The sequence below is a fragment of the Numenius arquata genome, chromosome 3 (genome assembly GCF_964106895.1).
Source record: "Numenius arquata chromosome 3, bNumArq3.hap1.1, whole genome shotgun sequence".
In the NCBI taxonomy this organism is placed as follows: Eukaryota; Metazoa; Chordata; class Aves; order Charadriiformes; family Scolopacidae; genus Numenius; species Numenius arquata.
The window spans coordinates 63,914,042-63,934,623 of NC_133578.1; the positions used below are offsets into that span (position 1 = coordinate 63,914,042).

The 20,582-nt window shown below is 41.6% G+C and overlaps 1 protein-coding gene across 1 annotated transcript in view; it reads left to right on the forward strand.

Annotated features, from left to right (window-relative positions):
• The first annotated feature begins 9,321 nt into the window (after nucleotides 1-9,321).
• The window catches only part of COL14A1 (collagen type XIV alpha 1 chain), a 120,474-nt gene continuing 109,213 nt past the window's right edge, over nucleotides 9,322-20,582 (forward strand). Inside the window, exons 1-4 of the mRNA XM_074145978.1 lie at nucleotides 9,322-9,409; nucleotides 15,085-15,201; nucleotides 16,169-16,312; nucleotides 19,599-19,685. Coding sequence (XP_074002079.1) covers nucleotides 9,322-9,409; nucleotides 15,085-15,201; nucleotides 16,169-16,312; nucleotides 19,599-19,685 — 436 coding nt within the window. The remainder of the gene's footprint in view (nucleotides 9,410-15,084; nucleotides 15,202-16,168; nucleotides 16,313-19,598; nucleotides 19,686-20,582) is intronic.

The following is a 20,582-nucleotide window of genomic DNA, read 5'->3' on the forward strand; positions in this document are numbered from 1 at the left end:
TAGGATGCAACTCCGTAATTATATTTTTCAGTCTAGTGAACACACATGCTTTCCTAAAAACTGCAAATTAGAAAAACTGAAAATTCCTAGTTTTGCTTTAATCAACAAGCTAAAAAAATCGATCATTGGACAGCATTTAATAAATCTTGCTCCTCTTGTCAAGAATTTTACTCTCATGGATGCGTGTGTTAGAAAAGTGCTTAGATTGAGGCAGACCAGAGATGGGTAATTAGATTGTTCAGGAGTGTATAGGGTAGGAGCTCAGACAAGAAGCTCAATAGGAGACAAACAAGAAGCTCTGCTTCTTTTAGGTAATAGCTTAAGATACATGTTACTTGGAAAGGAATTCCTCCTTTTTCCAGACATCTCTTGCATTCATTACTCAAGGTATATATTACAGAGACCACCATGGTATTGCTTCCAGCTCTTACTGGGTTTATATATTCATTTCAGCCTGGATTTCATTCCAAAGAAAATTACTTCTGGCACAGACAGCCGGACTCTGTAGGTCTTCTGCTTAGTCAGTAAAAAATGGGGGGAACCCTTCCCTCACTTCTTTCTATCATACCATTGGTGGGCTGCAACTTAATCTGCACTGCAGCGTAACCCAGTGAAAAAAAAAGAATCTGTGTTCCATCTTGCCGGCCTGATGCCGGATTTCTGCCTACCTATCTCCAGATGCTGATAGATCAAAACATCATAAAGTCTGGTCTTTTGCTCCTGAGGGAGCCCCTGCGTCTGTGCTCGCAGCCTCCCAGGATTTGCTCATCAAGTGCAGTGCTCTCTCAGGCCGGTTGATGGAGTCTTGGCATACAGTCTGGGAGCAAAGTGGGAGCAGTGATTACAGACGCTGCATTTTGACTGCAGTGTTGTTTATTTTTATTAATGAAAAAGAAATTAAAGAAATTAATAATTTTCTCCCATAACGTCCTCATTGTCACACTGATGAAGCACGGGCTAGGTAAGTGGACAGGGGCGTGAACTGAAAATTGGCTGAATTTCTGGGCTCAAGGGGTTGTGATAGCAGCATGAAGTCCAACTGGAGGTCAGTCACTAGTGATGTACCCCAGGGGTTGACTGGGGCTAATATTGTTTAATTTTTTCATTATTTCCTTTATCTTTTTTTTTTTCCCCATTGTGAAGGTGGTCAAACACTGGAGTAGGTTGCCCAGAGATGTTGTGGAGTCTCCGTCCTTGGAGATACTCATAACTCAACTTGACATGGCCCTGGCAACCTGCTCTAGCTGACCGTCCTTGAACAGGGAGGGTTGGACTACATGATCTCAAGGAGTGCCTTGCAACCCCAGCGATTCTGTGATCCTGTCTGATGCTCATGGATCCAGAACATTGCCCAGCAGGAGACCGGGAAACTTTTCCTTCTCCTCGCAGCCCAAGGGAGAATGAGCACACATGAGCCCTCCGTGTCGAGCAGGGTAATGTGGGTTCCTACTGCGTGAGCACATATGAACATCAGAGAGGAGAATATCACTTCTCTGGTGGACTGCCTTTTCACTGCAGCTGCAAGGAGGCTGCGGGTGTAGGAATTAGCGCCTGAGGCTGATTTCTTGGCAGGCTGAACTCAGCCTCCCTGCTGCTCATGGACTGTAACGTGTGGCTGAAGTCCCTCCCTGAATGGATCTGGATAAGCTACACTTGCCAGAGGCTAAGAAGAGGGAGCTTAGCTCCTGCCCACGTCTCCAGGGTCATACAAGTAACATGTCTGTTCCTTAGCATCAGCCAGAAAAGGGCTCAGCAACCAACTCAGAGGCTGAAGTGTAAACCCAGGGTAGATGAATCTTACCTCACAAATCTAAAGGGATGCAATTTGAATGCAGAATGAAAACCTAACTTTACAAAACACTAAACTCGTCATTCTTCCCATTACCTTCTGGAACCCTCATATCGAGAGATGAACAAAAAAATACATGACTGAGAAATACTTGTATTTTTCCATCTCCCTATGCTCCCTTTGCTAGTGTTGCTCCTTTCACTGAAGAAGCAGGACCAACCCTCAACATGAACAGTTACACTTCAATGGCCATGGCATCAATCTGGTTTCCTACGTATCCCTTTCACTTACCTCATTATGTGTAATAAGCTTCAGATGAATAACCCTAGCAGCTCACTGAAGTGCTGACAGCACTGAAATCTTCTAAAAAGTATCAAGGAAATGAAAATGACTCATTAGTCATGCCAACCGATAACGAAGCAAAGCTGGGCTATTCTGGCAGTTCCTGCCTAAAAATAGAGCTGTAAAAAGCCACGTTTGTGGCGTTGATAACAGAGAAACAGCTGTAGCACAAAGAAAGTCACTAGAAAAAAATATTTCACAAAAAATAGGTACCCTTTTCAGAAGTCATTTCACTGCACATTCATATCACAAAATAACTGTGACGTTGTAACTACTGAGGACAAGAAACTTTGAAAAGCAAGCATGGCTAATGTGTTAAAGATGGTGTATCACAATTACATTTTTCATTAAAATATTTTTTGTGAGTTTTTAATTTGGGAACAACACAGTACTAAGTCCTTCTCCGATCTCTCAGCACATGACTTCAGAAATCACTTAATTATTGCAAGCGTTGACAGACTGATCTTGGCAAAGACCAAAGACCATTGTATGTACCATCAAATTTAATAAGAATTACAAAATTTAAAGCAAAAGTCAGCAATGCTTTACCTCAAGTATTACCTCTATCTTTGTGTCAGTTCTTTTAACAAAAAAAAAAAAAAGAAAAAAAAAAAAGAAGTATTTCTAGGAATTGTTGTTAGGCCTAGGGACTAGTTCAAGTCAAATGGATATAGATATCCATAGTCAAAATTTTTGAATGTGACTGGAGATTTTGCATGCTGGGGGAAAGAGGGCATTTAAAAATGTACATTTCTTTGTAAGAGACATTAGTTTAGGATATGTAAACACTAGTCACCTTTAAAAACATCATTGTAATAAAATAATACAAAACTTGATTAGTTTTTAATTATATGCAATTTAAAAACAGCCCCCAAACTTGATATTCTTGTTTCTTAAAAGTCTTGTGAAAAATGGCGCAATTAACATTGCATTTATTAAAATATCATAAAAAGTCAGAAAAATATTCTAAGTATATCCTAAAAGGCAGAAGATATTCTAAAAAGCTGAGGATTGAAAATTACAGCACAATTCTTCCCCACAGGCACCCAAAATTGTTTTGGTTTCTGTTCAGTTCCCACAAATACTGCTGTCAGTGATCCATTACTTGGTTCAATTGTACTATTAGATATTCAGCCCAGTTCACTTGGAGCTCACCAGCCCGCGCTAATTCTGTTATTTGTGGCACTGGCCTTGGATTAGTGGAATTGTTTCCAGCTGTGTTTTCAATACCATTCCCATGTAATCCTATTTATGGAAATTTCGTGGGATCTACACTAGCCAAGCAAAGGATAGTTCACATCTTGTTGGTTTGAATACTTTTAAAACGTGGTGGCTGTAAATCATTGCTGCTCTTTTGAAATCACAATTCAAAATAGTGGAAGGTAAATTCATGGGGCCAATTCACATTCAGCAAATTTCTTCTCAAAACTCTTGTGGTTTTGATATTTTTTTTTTTTAAAGAAAGACAAGAAGGAAATATTGGTAAATCATTTGTACATTAATATTGTGTAAATTGTGATCTTACTCTATTTCCAGATGTGCAACTTACATGAAGTCTTTTAAGGAAGCTTTACCTTTTAGCTTGAACTTTTGAACAACATGAGCTCTTCCTTGTAATTATGAGAGGAAATCTACTGTGCTTTCCAGAGGAAGCTGAGTAAAGCTCAATGGTAACAAGCATGATTCACTGTAAAAATTGGACAAATAGTGTAAAAATAGCAATGTAAATCAGGAAAATAAAGTGATATTAATAAAATCAGCTGAGTTACCTTTGAAAGCATATACCTTACATAAAATATTAGTCTCATTGCTGATGCAAACGGGTGATTAAAAACTAAAGTCATTTGAAGGCTGCAGAGAGTTACAGAATCTATTTATTGATCAGTGAGATCCTCAAGGCTTTTTACTGTGAGTCCCAGTACACTGACTAGATGCAGCCACAGGATGGTGCTCATGGACTTTGCATACTACATTACAACGCCGGGGGTGGGGGGGGGAGGGAAGAAAGAGAGAAATAGGGAGCCAAAGTCTCCCTTTGGCAGGCTGTCCCTTGTCCTGCCCCGAAATACATGAGCCAGCAAGCAGTCATAGATTAGGCTGATTTGTCTCTCTGCATTTACTGAGGCTTCAAGGGCATTGGAAATAGACCTATCCATCTGCTTCCTTGTCTTCTGGACGTTATTGTTTAGCTAAATACATAAATTAGGGACTGAAAAGGTACAAAATGTATCACATTTAGCATCATTGATCTGAACATCCTACTGCTTCAGACGAATCGTTATCTTGCAAGCTATTCTCTTGACTGGTACAATTAGCCATTGCACACAGCTGGCGGTGCAGTCGAGTAGCTGCAGAGAATCTCTGGATCTGGGGAGATGATTTTAGATCTAGGAATGCTTTTAAACCTTTGCTATAGAAAACAAATGAACTTAAAATAGTTTATTTAAAGCTCAAATGCTTCTGCAGTTCCAGTGGAAAGATAGCTGTGTGCTGTGACTGGACAAGAGCCTGGGGGACTGGGAGCCCTACTCGGCAACAGAAGGTCCCGCTTTACAGAGTTTAGCCACAGTCACCTCCCTGAGACTGACTGTGTTCCCCTCCCCAAAAAGGGGCTCCTACTGACATTAAAAAAAGGGATGCACGTCTCTGCTTCACCCACCCCTGCTCTTTCTTAACTGCAGTCCTTCAGTGATTTCATTTATAATTTTATACAGATGACCAGGCACATTGTAATGAGTATTTTCATTCACCTCTTAAATTCTCGGGACTTAGAAACTTCGTGAATAGCAGTCTTAATTGTAATTTCAGTAGGGCATACCACAGGATAACTCATATTTCTATATGAATATAGATTCTGCAATTCCAATATCTATGCATATGGCAAAAACGTGCATATGTACTACGATGCTTTTAATCCAGGTTTATACTAAGCCAGACAATTACTGGAACGCTTTAATATAAATATTTCCCCGATGAATCATTAATCCACACATCGCAATACCTGGCACCGGGGGATACTCACATTCCGAGCCGGAGCAGGCACCTCCTCAATCATTTCAAACGAAGGGAACGGCGGGGAGAGGAAAATGAGTTAAAAAGTAGCAAAACCAGAGGAAAGGGGACACCGGGAAGCGCAGCACCTGCCATGCAATGCTGCCCCGGGATCCCCCTCCGCCCCCGGGCCCGCCCCGGCCCTGCCTCCCCGCGCACCTGGCCGGCCCCCGCCGCCGGGCCCGGGGGCGGAGGGTGGGATCGCAGGCATCGCTCATGCCTCTTCTCTTTTGGCCCCCCCTCCTTCTTTCCACCTTCTGCTCTATAATTGCCCGCCTCCTCTCTCTACCCCTTTCGCCTTATCAGATGCGGCGCGGCGAGGGGACGAGCGGCCGGAGGGGAGGGAAGCGGCTCTCCCTCAGCGCCCGCAGCCCCGCCTGAAGCCCAGCGGCCGCCCCCCCGCCGATGCCCGCACAGGTCGGTGTGAGCTCCGGGGCTGGGGCCAGGCGGGCGGGGGGCTGGCCGGCTCCGGGGGGTTAAAGCCCGCGGAGGTCGGGGGCAGGGAGCGGGATCGCTTCCCACCCACCTGCCCGCACTCCCCCGCGGCGGCCGGAGCGGAGCCCCGGAGGGAGAGCGGGGTGCGGAAGGGGTGGAGGGCGGCGAGCCTGAGGCAGGGAGGGGGAGCCCCTTGGAAACTCCTACAAAAGCCTTACTTTTAATTAAAAAAAAAAGCAAACCAAACAAACCAAAAAAAAAACCAAAAAACAAACCCCACAACCTGGCTGCTGCCCGCGGGTGCATCCTCCCTCCCGCAAGGCGCCGAGGTAGATGGCTTCGTCCCGGCTCCTCACGCCCGGCGGCTGCCCGGGCAGGCGAGGCCGCCCCCGCCGCTGCGGGCTGCAGGGGTTCCCGGCGGGCGGCCCCTGCCTCTCACAGGGCCCGTCCTTCGCCTCAGCTCGGCGGTGACAACGGGCTCCCCGCTGCCCCTTTCTTAACTTGGCGCAGGGGAGGACGCGCTTTCCGACGGGTGGCCCGTGGGTGCCGCTGTCCGAAGACGAGGCGGGGGGTGAGGCGCGGCCCCTCGGGCCGGGCTGGAGCCGCCTTTGCGAGGGCTCTGGAGAGGGGAACGGAACGCGCCCTCCGGGTGGCGGCACCGCCGGCGGGTCCCCGCCTCGCCGCCGGCCCCCTCCGCCGCCTTCCCGCCCTTCTCCTGTGGGGGCGGCGGCCATGGCGGCGGGCCCGGTGGTTCCCTCGAGGCCGCGGCGGTGCCGGGGCAGGTCGCGGTCTTCCTTTCCCCCGGCGGGGCGGGAACTGGGTCGCCCCGCTTCATAACGAGCTACCGAGACAGGAGAAATGAACCCCGGGCTCCCATTCGGGAGGGCAGCTCTACCCTTCCTGCCGTGGGGCAGGGTGCGCTCCTGCAGCCCGGGCGGTGGGGAGCACAGGGGTGGTGTTGGGGTTTCCTCCGGGCTGGGAGGCCTCAGAGGCAGGTCGTTCCCTGGGGAGAAGGTGCCCTGGTGCCAGACCCCGGTGGGTGGGTGGCTGCCTGGCATCCCACCGTGGACCCCAGCTGGGAGAGGAGCTGTGGGCACAGGGAGGAGCGGGGCTCACCTCACGGGCAGGGCTTCTCGCTTGGGAGGGTTTGGTCTCTGCTGCCAGGGCTGTTCTGTCATATCGCTGCTGTACCAACTAGTTAGTGAAAGGTGAAATGTACAGAAAGTAGCAAGAAGAGGCTATTTCTTTTTATTCCCAGATGATGTCAGCCACAAGGTGGCTGCAGACGGGTGGTCGCCTTTCCTAGTTAAGTGAACCCTGGAAGCACGGGTCATTGCAGAGGTGAACTTGTGCCTAGTTTATCCAGCACCGGTTGTATGTATCCCAATAAATCTTCCTTCTCTGTGCAATGGCTTGTCTCTAAAAGCAGCAGGGGAGGATGTTTCTACACAGGATTACCTGCTAGTTAGTATTTGTAGCCCTTATTTGGGATGAGGGTTTATATCAAATGTAGCAGATGGGGAATTGAGCCACCACTGTGAGCGAATATTTTAATGTCTGGGTTATTACGTGGAAAGAAATCCACACATCGTCAGTGGTGACTGCATTGAAGAATGACTTGTATGCTGTTCTTTGAAGAGTCTGTGTTTACTTGCTCCAGATTGAAGCTTCTCCCCTCACTCAGGAATACAATACCCACTGTGAGATACACAAGGGGTGCATTTCAGACTGTTTAAGACTTAACCATCTTAATTTTTCCTACTGCCTGTCACTAGGCAACTGTCTGCTGACTGTGCTGGCTAGCCTGGATCCAGTCCTAGGGTGTCTGGCTCTGCCTTCACGTAGTAGGAAACCCGGGCACTTTGCTCAGGTTTCTGAGTTCCGTCTGGAGGATGTGTCCTAAGACAGTTTTTGGTGCACATTTTTGATGTTGGATTTAGCTGTTTGCCTCTGTCTTGAGAGGTTTATACTGCAAGAGATGAATTCAAAATATATGTTTAAGTTGTGTGAAATTTGTTGATAATTTGGCTAAAACTTAGGTAATCTCCTGTGGGGATAGAATTCACAATGGTTAAGCCCCTTATATTTCTAGGTGGCATATCAAGCATTCACAACAGATTTGCAACAGTAGACCTACCAAGTCCAGGCAAACTGTAAATACTTGAAGAGAGAAGGAGAAGTAGGTCTTATCCTCTTACCTATTTAATAATGGTTCAGGTACTTCAGTCTGCCTTTTGTATTATACAGTGGTTGAACCACTTGCTTTGTGCCTTGCTCAGAAGACAATGGAAACATGGAAGGCAAATACAATGATGGGATCTTTGGAATATTAGAGAAAACGACATGGGAGGTAAATGGGAGGGAGTTGCAAAACAGAATTACATGAACTAAAAGTTACCAAAGTAAGCCTTCAAATGCTGACTCTTTGTTGACAGCAAGAAATGTTCTATTAAACCTCTTTAATTCTCCTGTTAAATACTAACAGGAGAGGGCAGCAAAAATTCTTCTTCCTAGCCCAGAAAATCAACTAAAACTAGTGCAGTAAAGTTGAATGATAGGTAAATGTTTATAAGCATGGTGTTATGAACATGTTGATGTATCTTGAGAGGTACTTCTGTGTATGTTGAATAACTGTACTGGAAAGTGTTAAAGGCCAAGTTCAGGTAATGAAATTTGTACTGTTCTTAACCTAGCTTCTGTGGGCAGTCAAATTACCCCTGTGGAACTTGTTCTTTGGCATCGGAATTTCTTCCTTCAACCCAACTAGTTCACCTAGGACTACCTTGAGTGCTCATATAGTGCTGCACTCCAAAGCGTTGATGTTCCTAATTGCCTAATTGAGTAAGAGTAAATATTTTTGGCCATGGCATTGCCTACAAATAGAATTAGTGCTTACTCAGCTGATAGTCTGCTTGCCTTGTGAGCTATGTCTGCTTTAGTCACTGTAAGTGCCAGGTAGTAAAACAGAGAGCACAGAATAAGTTGAATAAGATAGAAAAAAGAAAAACAGAGTAGGCTGTAGAGGACAGTGAGAAGAGGACTTGTGTTTCCCTAGAACAAAGTTCTGCGTTTTTTGACAACTGATGTGCAAAATTGCTCAGTTGAACTGATCAATAATTTTCACTGGGACTATTGAGTATACATATTTGCTATTTTATGGTAGGTTTGCAGGGCAGTTACCTCTTTTTAAAAATTATTTATTTATTTATTACAGAATCCTGAAATACATCCCATTCTGGATGCTTTCTGGGTATAAAGTAGATGACTTTTAGTCCTACTTTGTTACTGAAAGCTTCAGAGTTCTCTACCGCAGGTATCTTAATAAAGTTTTTGCACCACTGGACTGTATAGAGACACCCATTTTACCTTGTTATGCACAGCAAACTCTACTTCCACTACTCATATAAGCTTAGCAAAGAATATCCATTTTCTCTTTACATGGGCCAAATTTTTAGAACTGTTGAGTAGCCCAAATTGGGTTCTTGTCTCTTTCAGGTAAAATATGCTTTGATTGTAAAACTGCTGTCAGGATGAAGTCTTGGCTCCATTGATGTCTGTGGCAAATTCGTATTTTTTTTTTAATGAAGTCCAGGTTTTATCCACCTTTCCATTAAAGTGGATGCCTTATCTTTGCAGGTTTAATAAATCTTTTCGTTCTATGTGTTTTCAGACCTGCTGATAGTGTGTGTATTGAGGGGAAGAAGATGCTTGGTCGGTATGAGATACAGAGCTGTTTCCTCTTGGCTTTTTTAGCTGTCACAGCTCTCTTCATCAGTGATGCCCAGGGCCAAGGTAAGCCATAAATAAGAAGATGGAACTTTTCACTCTGATGTGCAGAAATAGATTTTCTTATTCCAAGAGCAAGCGCTACATCCTTCTTAGCCCGCTTAGTAGGATATGGATCCAGTACTACTGAAATGAAGCAGGAGTTTTGCTGCTGAGCTTGGGGGTGGGGGAGATAAGAATTAAGTGTTCATGTGGGCTCTTTGAACATAATATCTCCATTAGTGAAAATCTTCTTGAAAATTCAGGTGTCTTAAAATGAGTTATATGGAACACTTTTTTACTCTTATTTACATGAAAGTATCAATCAGAAATTGCTGTGACTGTCTTCTATGTAATTGAGTAAATTTGAAAGACCAGATATGATAGTAATATTGTATGGAAGATATATTTTTTCTTTGTTGGAACAGTAGCTATTTTAACACTTACGTCATACAGCATTGCACAAGACTGTTAAATGTCATAGACTACTTCTGCAGATTTTTTTTTTTTAAAATCTCCTTTGTGGGTATTAGAAGGTACTGCTGAGATTGTTAGGCTTAAATACTTGTTGGATCATATTGATAGTGGTTTGACTTCTAGAGAAAATTTATCCTATTGCTTTGGGAAGAAGGGAGGAAGTATGCCAATGCATTTTTGTGATTTCTAAAGAAAGATGTTTCTCTCAACTTTATAATTATGTGATCCCTTTGATCTGAGACTGAAAAGACATAACTGGGAGCAGAATTTCATCCTGGGTCTCTTCTAACGCGTCTTGTTCACGAGCACATTCAGAGAGCAGGGGCAACCTGAGGCTTTCCAGGTTCTGGTAAATGCAAGTAGCAGTGCTGTCCCGTGCTGGGGAAGCATATCTTCTTGGATGGTTGAGAATCTGCAAGCATTCTACAAGCCTCTTCCAGAGCTTAGGGACATATGCAAGCAGTAATATTTAGTGTGGGCGATGTGAGGTGAATGAAGAAATACATGTTCCCAATGTTCAACACATCAATTCTGGTCAGAAATGAGGTCCAGAATGTTTGTGACTTAATGAGCCAATAAAGCAAAGCATATGGTTCGTCCTTTCTCTGTGTATTTCAGTCCTAACGCATATGGTTAAGATTTACAAAACAGGACTGGGGATTGAGATCCATCTCCAGAAAGTTTTGCAAAATTCCTTGAACTTGGAAAAACATTCTCTTTTTTTTTTTTTTTAAACTTTGATTTAATCGCTCATATATAATGGAGAAAACTGTCAAACTATTAATACAATGAAATGAAGGTCAGAGAGAGTTTTTTTTCCACAATCATCACACCCCCAGAAGCTAGAGTTGGTGTACTTGATGAATAAAAACCAGTACTTTCCTTGTCCTTACTCTCAGCAAGCATCAGCTGATGAATGTTGTCAACAGTGTGATGCAAAGCTAAGTGGACTATTTCCTTGGCTCAAGATGGCTGTTATGTTATTGAAAGAGGTGATATGAAGTCCCTATTCCACGTTCCCAGAATAAAAATATCTCTTGCTACACTTCAAGTAATAAGATGTTTCTCAAATCCTTTCTTTTCTCAAGGTTGCCACCCCTTGCAGCAAACTCTTCATGCAGCTGGCTATTTACAATTCAGTACAGCATAACAGTATGTTTGTCTGTTTTAAGAAATTGTACACTCTGCCAAGGTGTAGGAAGAGCTGGTATTTGTTCCAGCTTGTGTTTCCTTCCTTTGGCAAAGATGCTCAGGTAAAGGTGTGTAACGTGACTTCTTGGACAGGAGAATATGTTTGGGAGACTGAAGTCAACATGCCTGAAGCTACAACTTATTCCTTCAACTGAGGAGTTATCTGCGTTGAGCTATGTGGTTTTATCTCATTTATTGCTTGAACGCCTTATAAACCACATAGTGCCATTCGGTTTTTACTTAACAACAATTATTCTCTCAGCACTGCTATTTCTTCCTCATTCAACGTAATGTCACTTAAACAACAGCAACAAAAAATCCAGCTTTTGTCTATTTATGTTATATACCACACAAAAAATAATACTGGGCAAGAAAAATACTTTCACGTTTTCCATTTATTCATAAAGTTACTTGCTTTAAGAATTTTCCTTCTGTATTTAAAGATGGAAACTTTTCTTTGCATATCAATAATTTCCATGTGTTACTAATGTAATTGCAGTGCATGTTAACCTGTTCAATTCTTATGACAAAAGTAAATTGGAAGCCACATGGTTTAGTTAGTATGCAGTCTTAGGGTATTGGATGTCTTGGAGACCTGCACATATGCAAGTTATGGTATTTTTCCTTTCCGTTAAGATACTGACTAGTTCAAAGCACTTTTACCTTAGTTGTCCACAAGAGTCATGTATTGGGAGTGTTAGTTTATCTGGTGGCATAAACCAAAGCCTTGAACTTGTTTGTATTGGGTGACTGCTCTAATGTTGCTGACGGCCATTCACTTTTGCATTCCTGTAAAACCACTTAACAAGCTCTAGATACTGATTTTTATCAGTTAACTGACTCAGCTTGGATTAATTTTTTTCCCTTTCTGCAAGAAGTGAGATTTTGTTCCACAGACAATAAAGGTCCAAAGAAATAAAGATACCCTCTTCAGGTTGGTGAATGTGTAGTAATTCCCATCAATATTTCGTTGTCTGTTCAAGTGTTAGATTTTTAACTTCCTTAGCTATATGTACTTTTCTGTGCCAGAAAGTTAGTCTTTGCACAACTAAGACACAGTTGAGTATCTGTGTGGTGAATAATTCTTTTCTTCCTTATGGTTAATTGCTGTGTGGGAATGTCGATTCCTCTGCATTGCCACCTTTGATACAAAAGTACCCAGTGCAAATTGACTAGTTATGTAAAGACTATTCTGGCACAAGCTTTTCTAGTCTTTCACATTGTAACTCTGTAGTAAACAGAAAAACTTCTGGTGATTGTGTCTTTCTTTGCTTGTAAGATCTGTGGTTGTTTTTTAGGGGCTCCCAAAATTTACCTGGTTTGGTGATGGCTAATAGCAATTAGGCCAGAACTATGCTTCTTTGTTAGAAGGTGCTTTCATAATCTGTTAAGTTGAAAGTAGGATGGAATGGAATGTCAGGGGAAGGAAGAAGATGGCAGAGAAAATGGACTCTGAAATTAAGACATGATATTTTTTTTGTCATTCCTTGGTGTCTGTTGCTCTCTGCTCTGCCTCTTAATCCCCATACAAATTTACCACTTAATCCTGGTAAAATGAGCAGCATTCTTACACTTGCATACTGTCACTGTTCAAAAGTTTGCTATTTTGCAGACTTCTAGGCATGATTTGTTACTCTTGGTTCATTCAGCTCCAATTCATTGTGATTTATGTATAGCTCAAAGACAGAATGAGTCTTGAGAATGAATTAAAAGCTGTAATTCATAACTGCAGTCTGCTTGGCTTTCAAACATTTTTGCCATAGTCTTCGTAATTTTATGACAATTATAGCATGCTGAATGTTCTTGCAGAAACCTGTCCAGCAAAACATTTTACAGTACCAGGGCCAAATTTTCAAAGAACTGATTTTGTATTTGCAGTGATTCCTGCACACACTCTTACTTGCACCCTCTCTTTCTCTAAACTTCAGGGAGGTGACAGTCAATCTGAAGGTTGAGGTCTGACAAGATTGTGCTCAGCAACTGGGGAAATGCACTGTTTGGGTGTAAGCCCAGTGCTGTGAATCAGGACAGCTTTGAGTGTGCGGAGTAGGTGTGCTACCTGCTGTTTTGTTTCCTTGCCTTTCTTCTTGACCTTGTTCTCTGAAGTCTTTGAGAGTGCAGAGGTGTTACAAAGCTGTTCTTGGTGCTCATGTACTCTCTTTCCTATGTTCTGGTGTTAAGTTCCTCAAGGCAGAGAACTGCAGAACCTGCCTCTGCTCTGGCAAACTGTCTCTTATGGATTGAGAGACTGGATGTGAGGGAATACATCCTCCAGATTTTTACTTCAAAGACCTGAAATATTTTTTAATGTTAGATGGCATTAAAAAGCACCACCCCAAATCTCAAAACTACAGCCTGCCTCTTTCCTTCTCCTTCCTTCTTCCCCCACACTCTTGGAAAAAGAAACACGCAGGAAAAGTAATCATGTCTTTGGCTGCTGCTATTGCCAGAGCTGCATTGACTGTAGCAGGTCAAATGGAGAGGCCAGAGACTGTTGGATAGCACGTTCTGCCTGTTGACTCAGATGCTCCATGTGCTGCAGTCCTGAAATCTCAGAAATATAATATTTAGAAGGCTAACAAACTGTGGGCATGAGCATAGTCAGTTAAGAGCTATCTAGAGCCCTAGGGTGAAGAAGTTGCCACTTCTCGCCTTCAGATAGTTTTCCTTATTTCTTGGACTTATCAGCAGAAACCTTAAAGGTGGTGATGGTAGAGGCACCAAGGGTTTGGAAAATGAGGGGAAAAATGCAGGGGGGCTGTGGAGGTAGTGGGAAGAGGAGGTGTAAGGTTAATAGAGGAGTTTGCTAAGATTTTCTAGCTCTTTCTGTTGCTCAGCCTCTGGATAGCTTCCCTGGCTGCCTTTTACAGAGTCATGGAGTGATATGGGGTTGGAAGGGACTTCTGGAGATCATCTAGTCCAACCCCCTGCCAGAGCAGGTCCACCTAGAGGAGGTTGCACAGGAGCATGTCCAGGCTTTCCCTCTAGAGCAGTTAGTTCTGATTCAGATGTATAAAGATTTCCCCTCATTGACGGCCTTGGATATCACAGGTCACACACCTAGCAGCTCTGTTGTGGTTGCTTGCTGTGAAGGAGGGATGTGGCTCCCTGGAGCAGAGCAGAAAACCTCTATAGAGTGTTGTCCAACATCAGTAGAGCTTCCCCAAGCAGAGAGATACAAAGCTGTGAAAGGCTAATTAATGTACATACTGCAATATCAGCAATATTGTGCCTAACAGCCTAGGGTGGATTTTCCAGTTGTTCTTCTGTGTGTTGCTTCACTGAAATATCACCTCTTTCTCAATCGTTTCATGCTTTTATTCATTTCACCTACTGTTTCTATTTGAAATCTAGGTGATGGCACAATTTAAATAAAGCAGATTTTCTTACCATCTCCAGATTGCCCCTCCCTAAATCTCAACTAGCCTGTCCATGCCTTGTAGTCTTGATGAGACCAAAGCAGTGGTTGCAGCTGGGCAGGTGTTTGCTGCTTAGACCATGTTTACAAATTGAGCAGCTGATGTTCCCTCTGCCTTGTGCATGCCTATCTTTCCTCTTGATTACTGTGTCTTCACAAGGCTTTGAAAATTTGGCCCTGAGTGACCTTAAATGTGGGGAAACTCCCATGGTAATGTGAGGCAAAGGAGGCAGGTAATGCATATTGTCAGTATAAGCAAGGAGAGCAATTTTAATTCCCATACATTAACAAAGAGCATTTTTATTACCAGCTTTGCCTGCTAAACTAGAGTCTTAACATCTAACACTGTTTGTCTTCCTGTCCTCTGCTGTTAGGTTGTTAGTTTGTTTTTATAAAGAGATAAATATAAATAAAAGGTACCTCTAAGGGAAGTAGTGCACCTGGGGATGTCATTTTACAAACTAATAAACTGATGTATGTGACAGTTCGAATAACTTGCATCCTTTATCATTAAAATTTTGTGTTGTCTTCCTATATGTGTTTATTTTTGTTTGTTTACAATTGACAGTTGCTTTTTATTTGAATTTAAAATGTTGTTTTCTTTCGCCACTTGCAGTGTCCCCACCAACAAGACTAAGATATAATGTAGTCAGTCCTGACAGTGTACAGATCTCTTGGAAAGCCCCCAAAGGGCAATTCAGTGGATATAAGCTTCTTGTCACTCCAAGTTCAGGTAAAACAAAAGTCTGTATGTTCTTTTTTAAGGTGAAAGAACTGTCATCCTAAGGCTTAACAGCGTTTCTGAGGCCAGTGTCATCTGTCTTTACTTTTTTCCAGCAGAGTGCAAGGAAGTCGAGGAAGTGTTCAAGGGAGAACATAAGAACCGTGTTCCAGTCAAGAGCTTTGACTGGGCCTCCAGTCAAAGAAAGCCTGGGCTTTCTCCCATAGTGATCTCCTCAGAAAAGACCAAAAAGATTTTAGACCAAACTTAAAAAAGAACACATCAAAACCAACCCAACAACAACAACAAAAAAAAAACAATTAAAAATTTTTTTTTAAATGAAAACTTGAAATGTAAAATAGGCAACAAAGTGCTATTATCAAGCTATCTGTGTAGAGGTACTACTTCTGTACCTATTTAAACTTAGAAATAGATACACTTTTAACACACAGCTAAATATTGTACATATGTGTATACAATTTTTATATATATGCATACCTATAAATGTTTAATATTTATATTTATACGTGAGAATTTCCTTGCCCAAAGGAAGTGGGTAAAGAGAGCGTTCAGAGATGACATGGGTATGATGGGGTCAGAACTGGCAGCCAATCATGGAGCAGTGTGAAAGCCTATGGGTGTGATGTTACCAAACTTGACGGCTTTTTGTCAAATGCTTCTTTTTTTCTTAATTAATAGTTTTGCTGGACACTGTGGCTATTCCAGGGGGCCCTGATACACAGGATGATTGATTGATCTTGGAGTGTTTTGTTTCTATCTAAGCAAACCGTCTGTGTCAGGCTGCCTGACTTCTCGCTTTTCTGGGGTGCCCTCTGGCCTGGCTGTATGGGCAGTCCCAAAAGTGGGAACGCTTGGGTCATTGTAGAGCTTGAGTTAGTTTTAAGTCATTACATTTAGTGTTCTATGAAAAAAAACCAAAGTTATGTATTTGTGGGTTGTTTTGTCTTTTCTCTTACAGGTGGAAAAACCAATCAATTAATTCTTCAAAACACTGCAACCAAAGCAATTATTCAAGGTCTTATTCCAGATCAAAACTATGCCCTTCAGATCATTGCATTCAGTGAAGACAAGGAGAGTAAGCCAGCACAAGGCCAGTTCAGAAGTAAGTCTCTTCGTAGGCTTGATGTGCAGAATTTGTCAGTTATTAAATATAACTTACAAAATTGTAACAAAGTCTGACACAAAGGGGGACAATGGAAAAAGTTTCTTCTGTGGTGTAAAGCTAATCAGAGCCACAGATTTTTAACTGGTACGGATACAGCTGGAGGCCTGAATTGATCCAGTTGCTTTTACACAGGAGATTCTTGCTTTGGGCTATTTTTGTTTCCATTGGTTTGGAATCCCTTTGCTCCTCATTCTGTTATGAAATTTGCCAGTATCTCATGGAAGAGAATCTTCAGTGAGTGGAAACAAGAAGGGAAGTGCTATAATTCCGATACTTGTAAAATTTCCTTCCCTTTGTCCAACTTTTTATTAAAACATTCTTATAGCTGTGCCAACTGGCAACTAGTTGCTAGTTCAATGGTACATGAAAGGCTAAATTCTTATTGGTCTTCAGCTGTCAAATATGTTTGCAAATTATGCTTAAGACCTCTTTATCTGACCTACACATATTCTTAATGTCTATATCATAGTGATATATATGTCTTAGCTGGTTTATCTTGATCTGCATCTTAAACAGATCAGTTAAATATGGTCAGTGGAGATTTGGTTGATTAAAGATAAGAATGTTACAGTCTGGGAAGTACAGTTGAAAGCCTGCTGAATTGTTCCTACTGTCATTGCTAAACCACCTTTCTCTTAGAAGCGACACAAGATAAAATAAGCTGACTGCTTGATGTGGTGTGTGTCAAAGTCCTTCTAGCTTTTCGTCACACTTCTAGTGTGTTTACTACTCTAAGTTCTATCCCATTTAGGAAACCCACAAAACCACAGATTACTTTAGCATTAAAGAGGAGCCTACAGAAAGCTACACCAACTTTTGTAGTATGTGTGGCTGTTTTTGTTTTTTTGTTTGTTTGTGTTTTTTTTGTTTGTTTTGTTTTTTTAGAAAACTACCTCTATTTGGAAAAAGTAGAGCTGGCAACTTGATTTAAGAATATGGGAGTTATGTTCTATTTTGTGTGCTGTTTCTTTGCTGCAGGTGAAAACATTTAGTACTTAAAGAGGCTGGAGTTTCATTTGACAATATGATGCCTTGCACGAGTAAAACGAGATACAGCATGCATACAAATAAATTTTTTTTTTTTGCTCTCCTGTATTCTATGGCTTTTTTTCCCCTTTGCTGACAAGCAGTCACTATTTTTCAAGATAAAAAAGGCCAAACATATACAAAGCTTTGAGAATATCCTGTGGTTTAGTGCATTGGAAGTATGTTTTTAATGCTGATGAGTTGTAACTGATGTACAAAGAATTCTCGAGCCTACAATAAAATTTTATTGTTAAAAGAGTGTTCCTCTTTATATAGCCAGGTATACTTTCTTATTCTAGTGCTGCTTGTAAGTTATTGTACACCATATGCAATTAAAGATCACTGGGGAAATTCTTCCTTTTAAAACACAGCTGTAAAAACATGCACCAGATAAGTTTTTGTCTGTGTAAATATGTGAGTAAAGCTGTTGTCGTCTTGTCTGTTTGTCCTCTGTGGTGAGAATTCTCACAGTTAGAAATGTCTTTCCCAAATCCAGAAATCTCTTTCAGGATGTGACCAACTTGTATCCTATGAGCATTTTCAGACTATTGTACTGTGTTCTTGGAGACTTGCTGCTCAACAGCACTGCATTAGAGAAGGCCATCAAGCAGCTCCTTAGCTTCCTCTTAGCCTTTTCTCAAAGGAATGCCCTTAAAAGGATAAGCAATGGCAACCTTTTTGACTAGTATTATTCTGGTAATTTTACCTGTTTTATTTTAGTTGGAGACTTGTCTAGGTAAGGGTTAGACCCAGACTTCTGAGTAAGACCTGTTGTCATCATGACTTTCATGGCTTTTTCTGTAACCCAGCTAATAACCAAAGTCTACCTTGGTAAAAGCTGACTCCTCAACCAGCTTGTGGACCTGAATCAGCTTCACAACTGTTTGCTAAAGATAGAGGTGACATACAGGTACACGTGCTGTGTTAGTAAGGAGAGGAGTTAAAACTTCAGTCATTTTTTCATCAGTTTTCCTACCTCTGTATCTGGAGCGCAAGAGTCGTAAGTTCTGCAGAGGGTTGTCACGCTGAGGTCACACTCAGATGTTTGACAATGGCTTGTTGTCTTCCAAAGACCTTAGGGTGGTCTTGTGATTATATTTTGGATTGGAACTTAGAGCACTCTGAGCTGTTAGAGAGAGACCATATACCATTAGGTAAATTAGCAAAATCTATTTGACTTTGGCTCCACTCCTGTACAACAGAATACCTGTCTTGTCTATTTTATATTGTATGTTTACGAACACAGGTAACCTTCTTTCACTCTCTCGATGGGTGTTTGATTTCTTTTTTTTTAACAATGTAGCACTGAGAGACTCTGATCCTGGCGAAGGCTCAGTGCCTGCTTCGATGAGTGTTGGTCTTAATCCAGCTCTACATAAATTAAAGATTTTAATTGGAGTAGAATTTTATTTTCTGTGAAAGATATTCTCTGTTTCATTCTTTTAATCTGTTCCTGGCCATTGTAGACAGCTGGGGCGTCGACACCAATTAGTGTTCTAAGGAAATTCTGAAAGGAATTTTTTTTTTCTAGTATGTAACTTTAACAACGATTTTTGCCAGAATCTTTCAGACTATGAGTAGAGTGATATTGGCTGCTGATGTAATATTAGGAGTTGCTAATCAATCTGGGTTCTGCCTGGCTGTTATGAGAGATTTGGTAGGTAATAAGGGAGGTATCCCACCCACTTGTGGCACAGGAAACTGTTGAAGTCTGAGCTTTGGAGCAACTTTGCTCTCATGGGAATATTTGGTGCCCTGAACACAAATTTGGGCATGGGATCTAAGCTGGTTCTTTAAAGAGGATAATGTAACAGCTGGCTTATGTGCTTTTGTGTTGAATGACTTGAAGTGGAACTCTGCAATGCTGGACTTTTCCCAGCTAGCTTTGCCAATTTTCTGGACTATATTTCCGGTGCTGGATCTTGTCAGTGTGGGCTTAGGTGCTGATGTCACTGTATTTGGACTCTCCTGTGCGAGGAGAGTAATTTTTGAGAACTTTAAAGGTGATAGGATTGGGAAAGATTCATAAAAGGATAAACCTGGAGGAAGGGAAAACCCAATAACAGTCGTTTGTTACCTAAGCATATTGCAAGATGTTGCATACAACTTATTTATCTGGAAGAAGATAATTACATGCTTCTGACTGCACTGTTTCTAGTTTGATTGATTTTAATTTTTCCCCCCCTCTACTTTTCAGTTAAAGATATAGAAAGAAGAAAAGAAACAAGTAAATCCAAGGTGAAGGATCCAGAAAAAACAAATGCAAGTAAACCAGCTCCAGAAGGTCAGATCATAACACGTATGACTTGTGTGATATTCTGAAAATACTCAGCTTTTTTATTTAACTTCGCTATTGTATAGATTTTCTTTAAGTCGGTGCCTTAAATCTGCTTCCCAAGGTTAAGTTAAACAGAAGGGCAAAATCGGTATTTTCAGGAATATTGGAGAGTTGCTACAACAGAGGTATTGCTTTTAATTCTGTGGTCTGGTTTACCGCTTTATACAGTAAGCACTAAATACCACCATGAATAGTATAAAAGAAATCTTTGAACCTGCATTAAAAAATCATATTGCCTGTACTTCCACACTGAGTGCATGTTGAGTAGTGCAAGAGTTGCACATGTGTCTATATACGTGATAATAATTTCATATCATCTTGGCTGCAAGACAGACTTGCAGTATTAATTCCCACTTAAGGTCAAATTGGTATTATTGTATAATTAGGCATGTAATAACTTGATAACTCTGTCCTAATGTAGGTCATATATATGAAAGCATTTGAAATATTTTAAGGGGAAAAGGAGGAGTTCATTTTTTTTCTGGTTGCAAAGATCCAATCTTCTGGTGAAATGACATATTGCTTGTCATGAGAAGCTCATCTAGTGTGGACAGTAAAATCTATTTCAAGTTAAATATATAACACTATTTCCTGTTATTCTAAAATTCAAATGGTATCTTCTTTATGAAGTAACCCTAGCAGTAATTATTCCCGTCAGTGGTTATTTATGATGTACAGAACAAGCACAGACGAGAATAGCTTGATATGACCTTAAATAGTCTCTCTGTGAATAAACTGGGCAGTTTCAAGAATCCCATTTCTCCCGTCCCTTTTAGCTCTGTCTCCTACTAATGCAAGTATCAAAGACCTCACCCAAAGCTCCTTGAAGCCCGGGCAAATTTT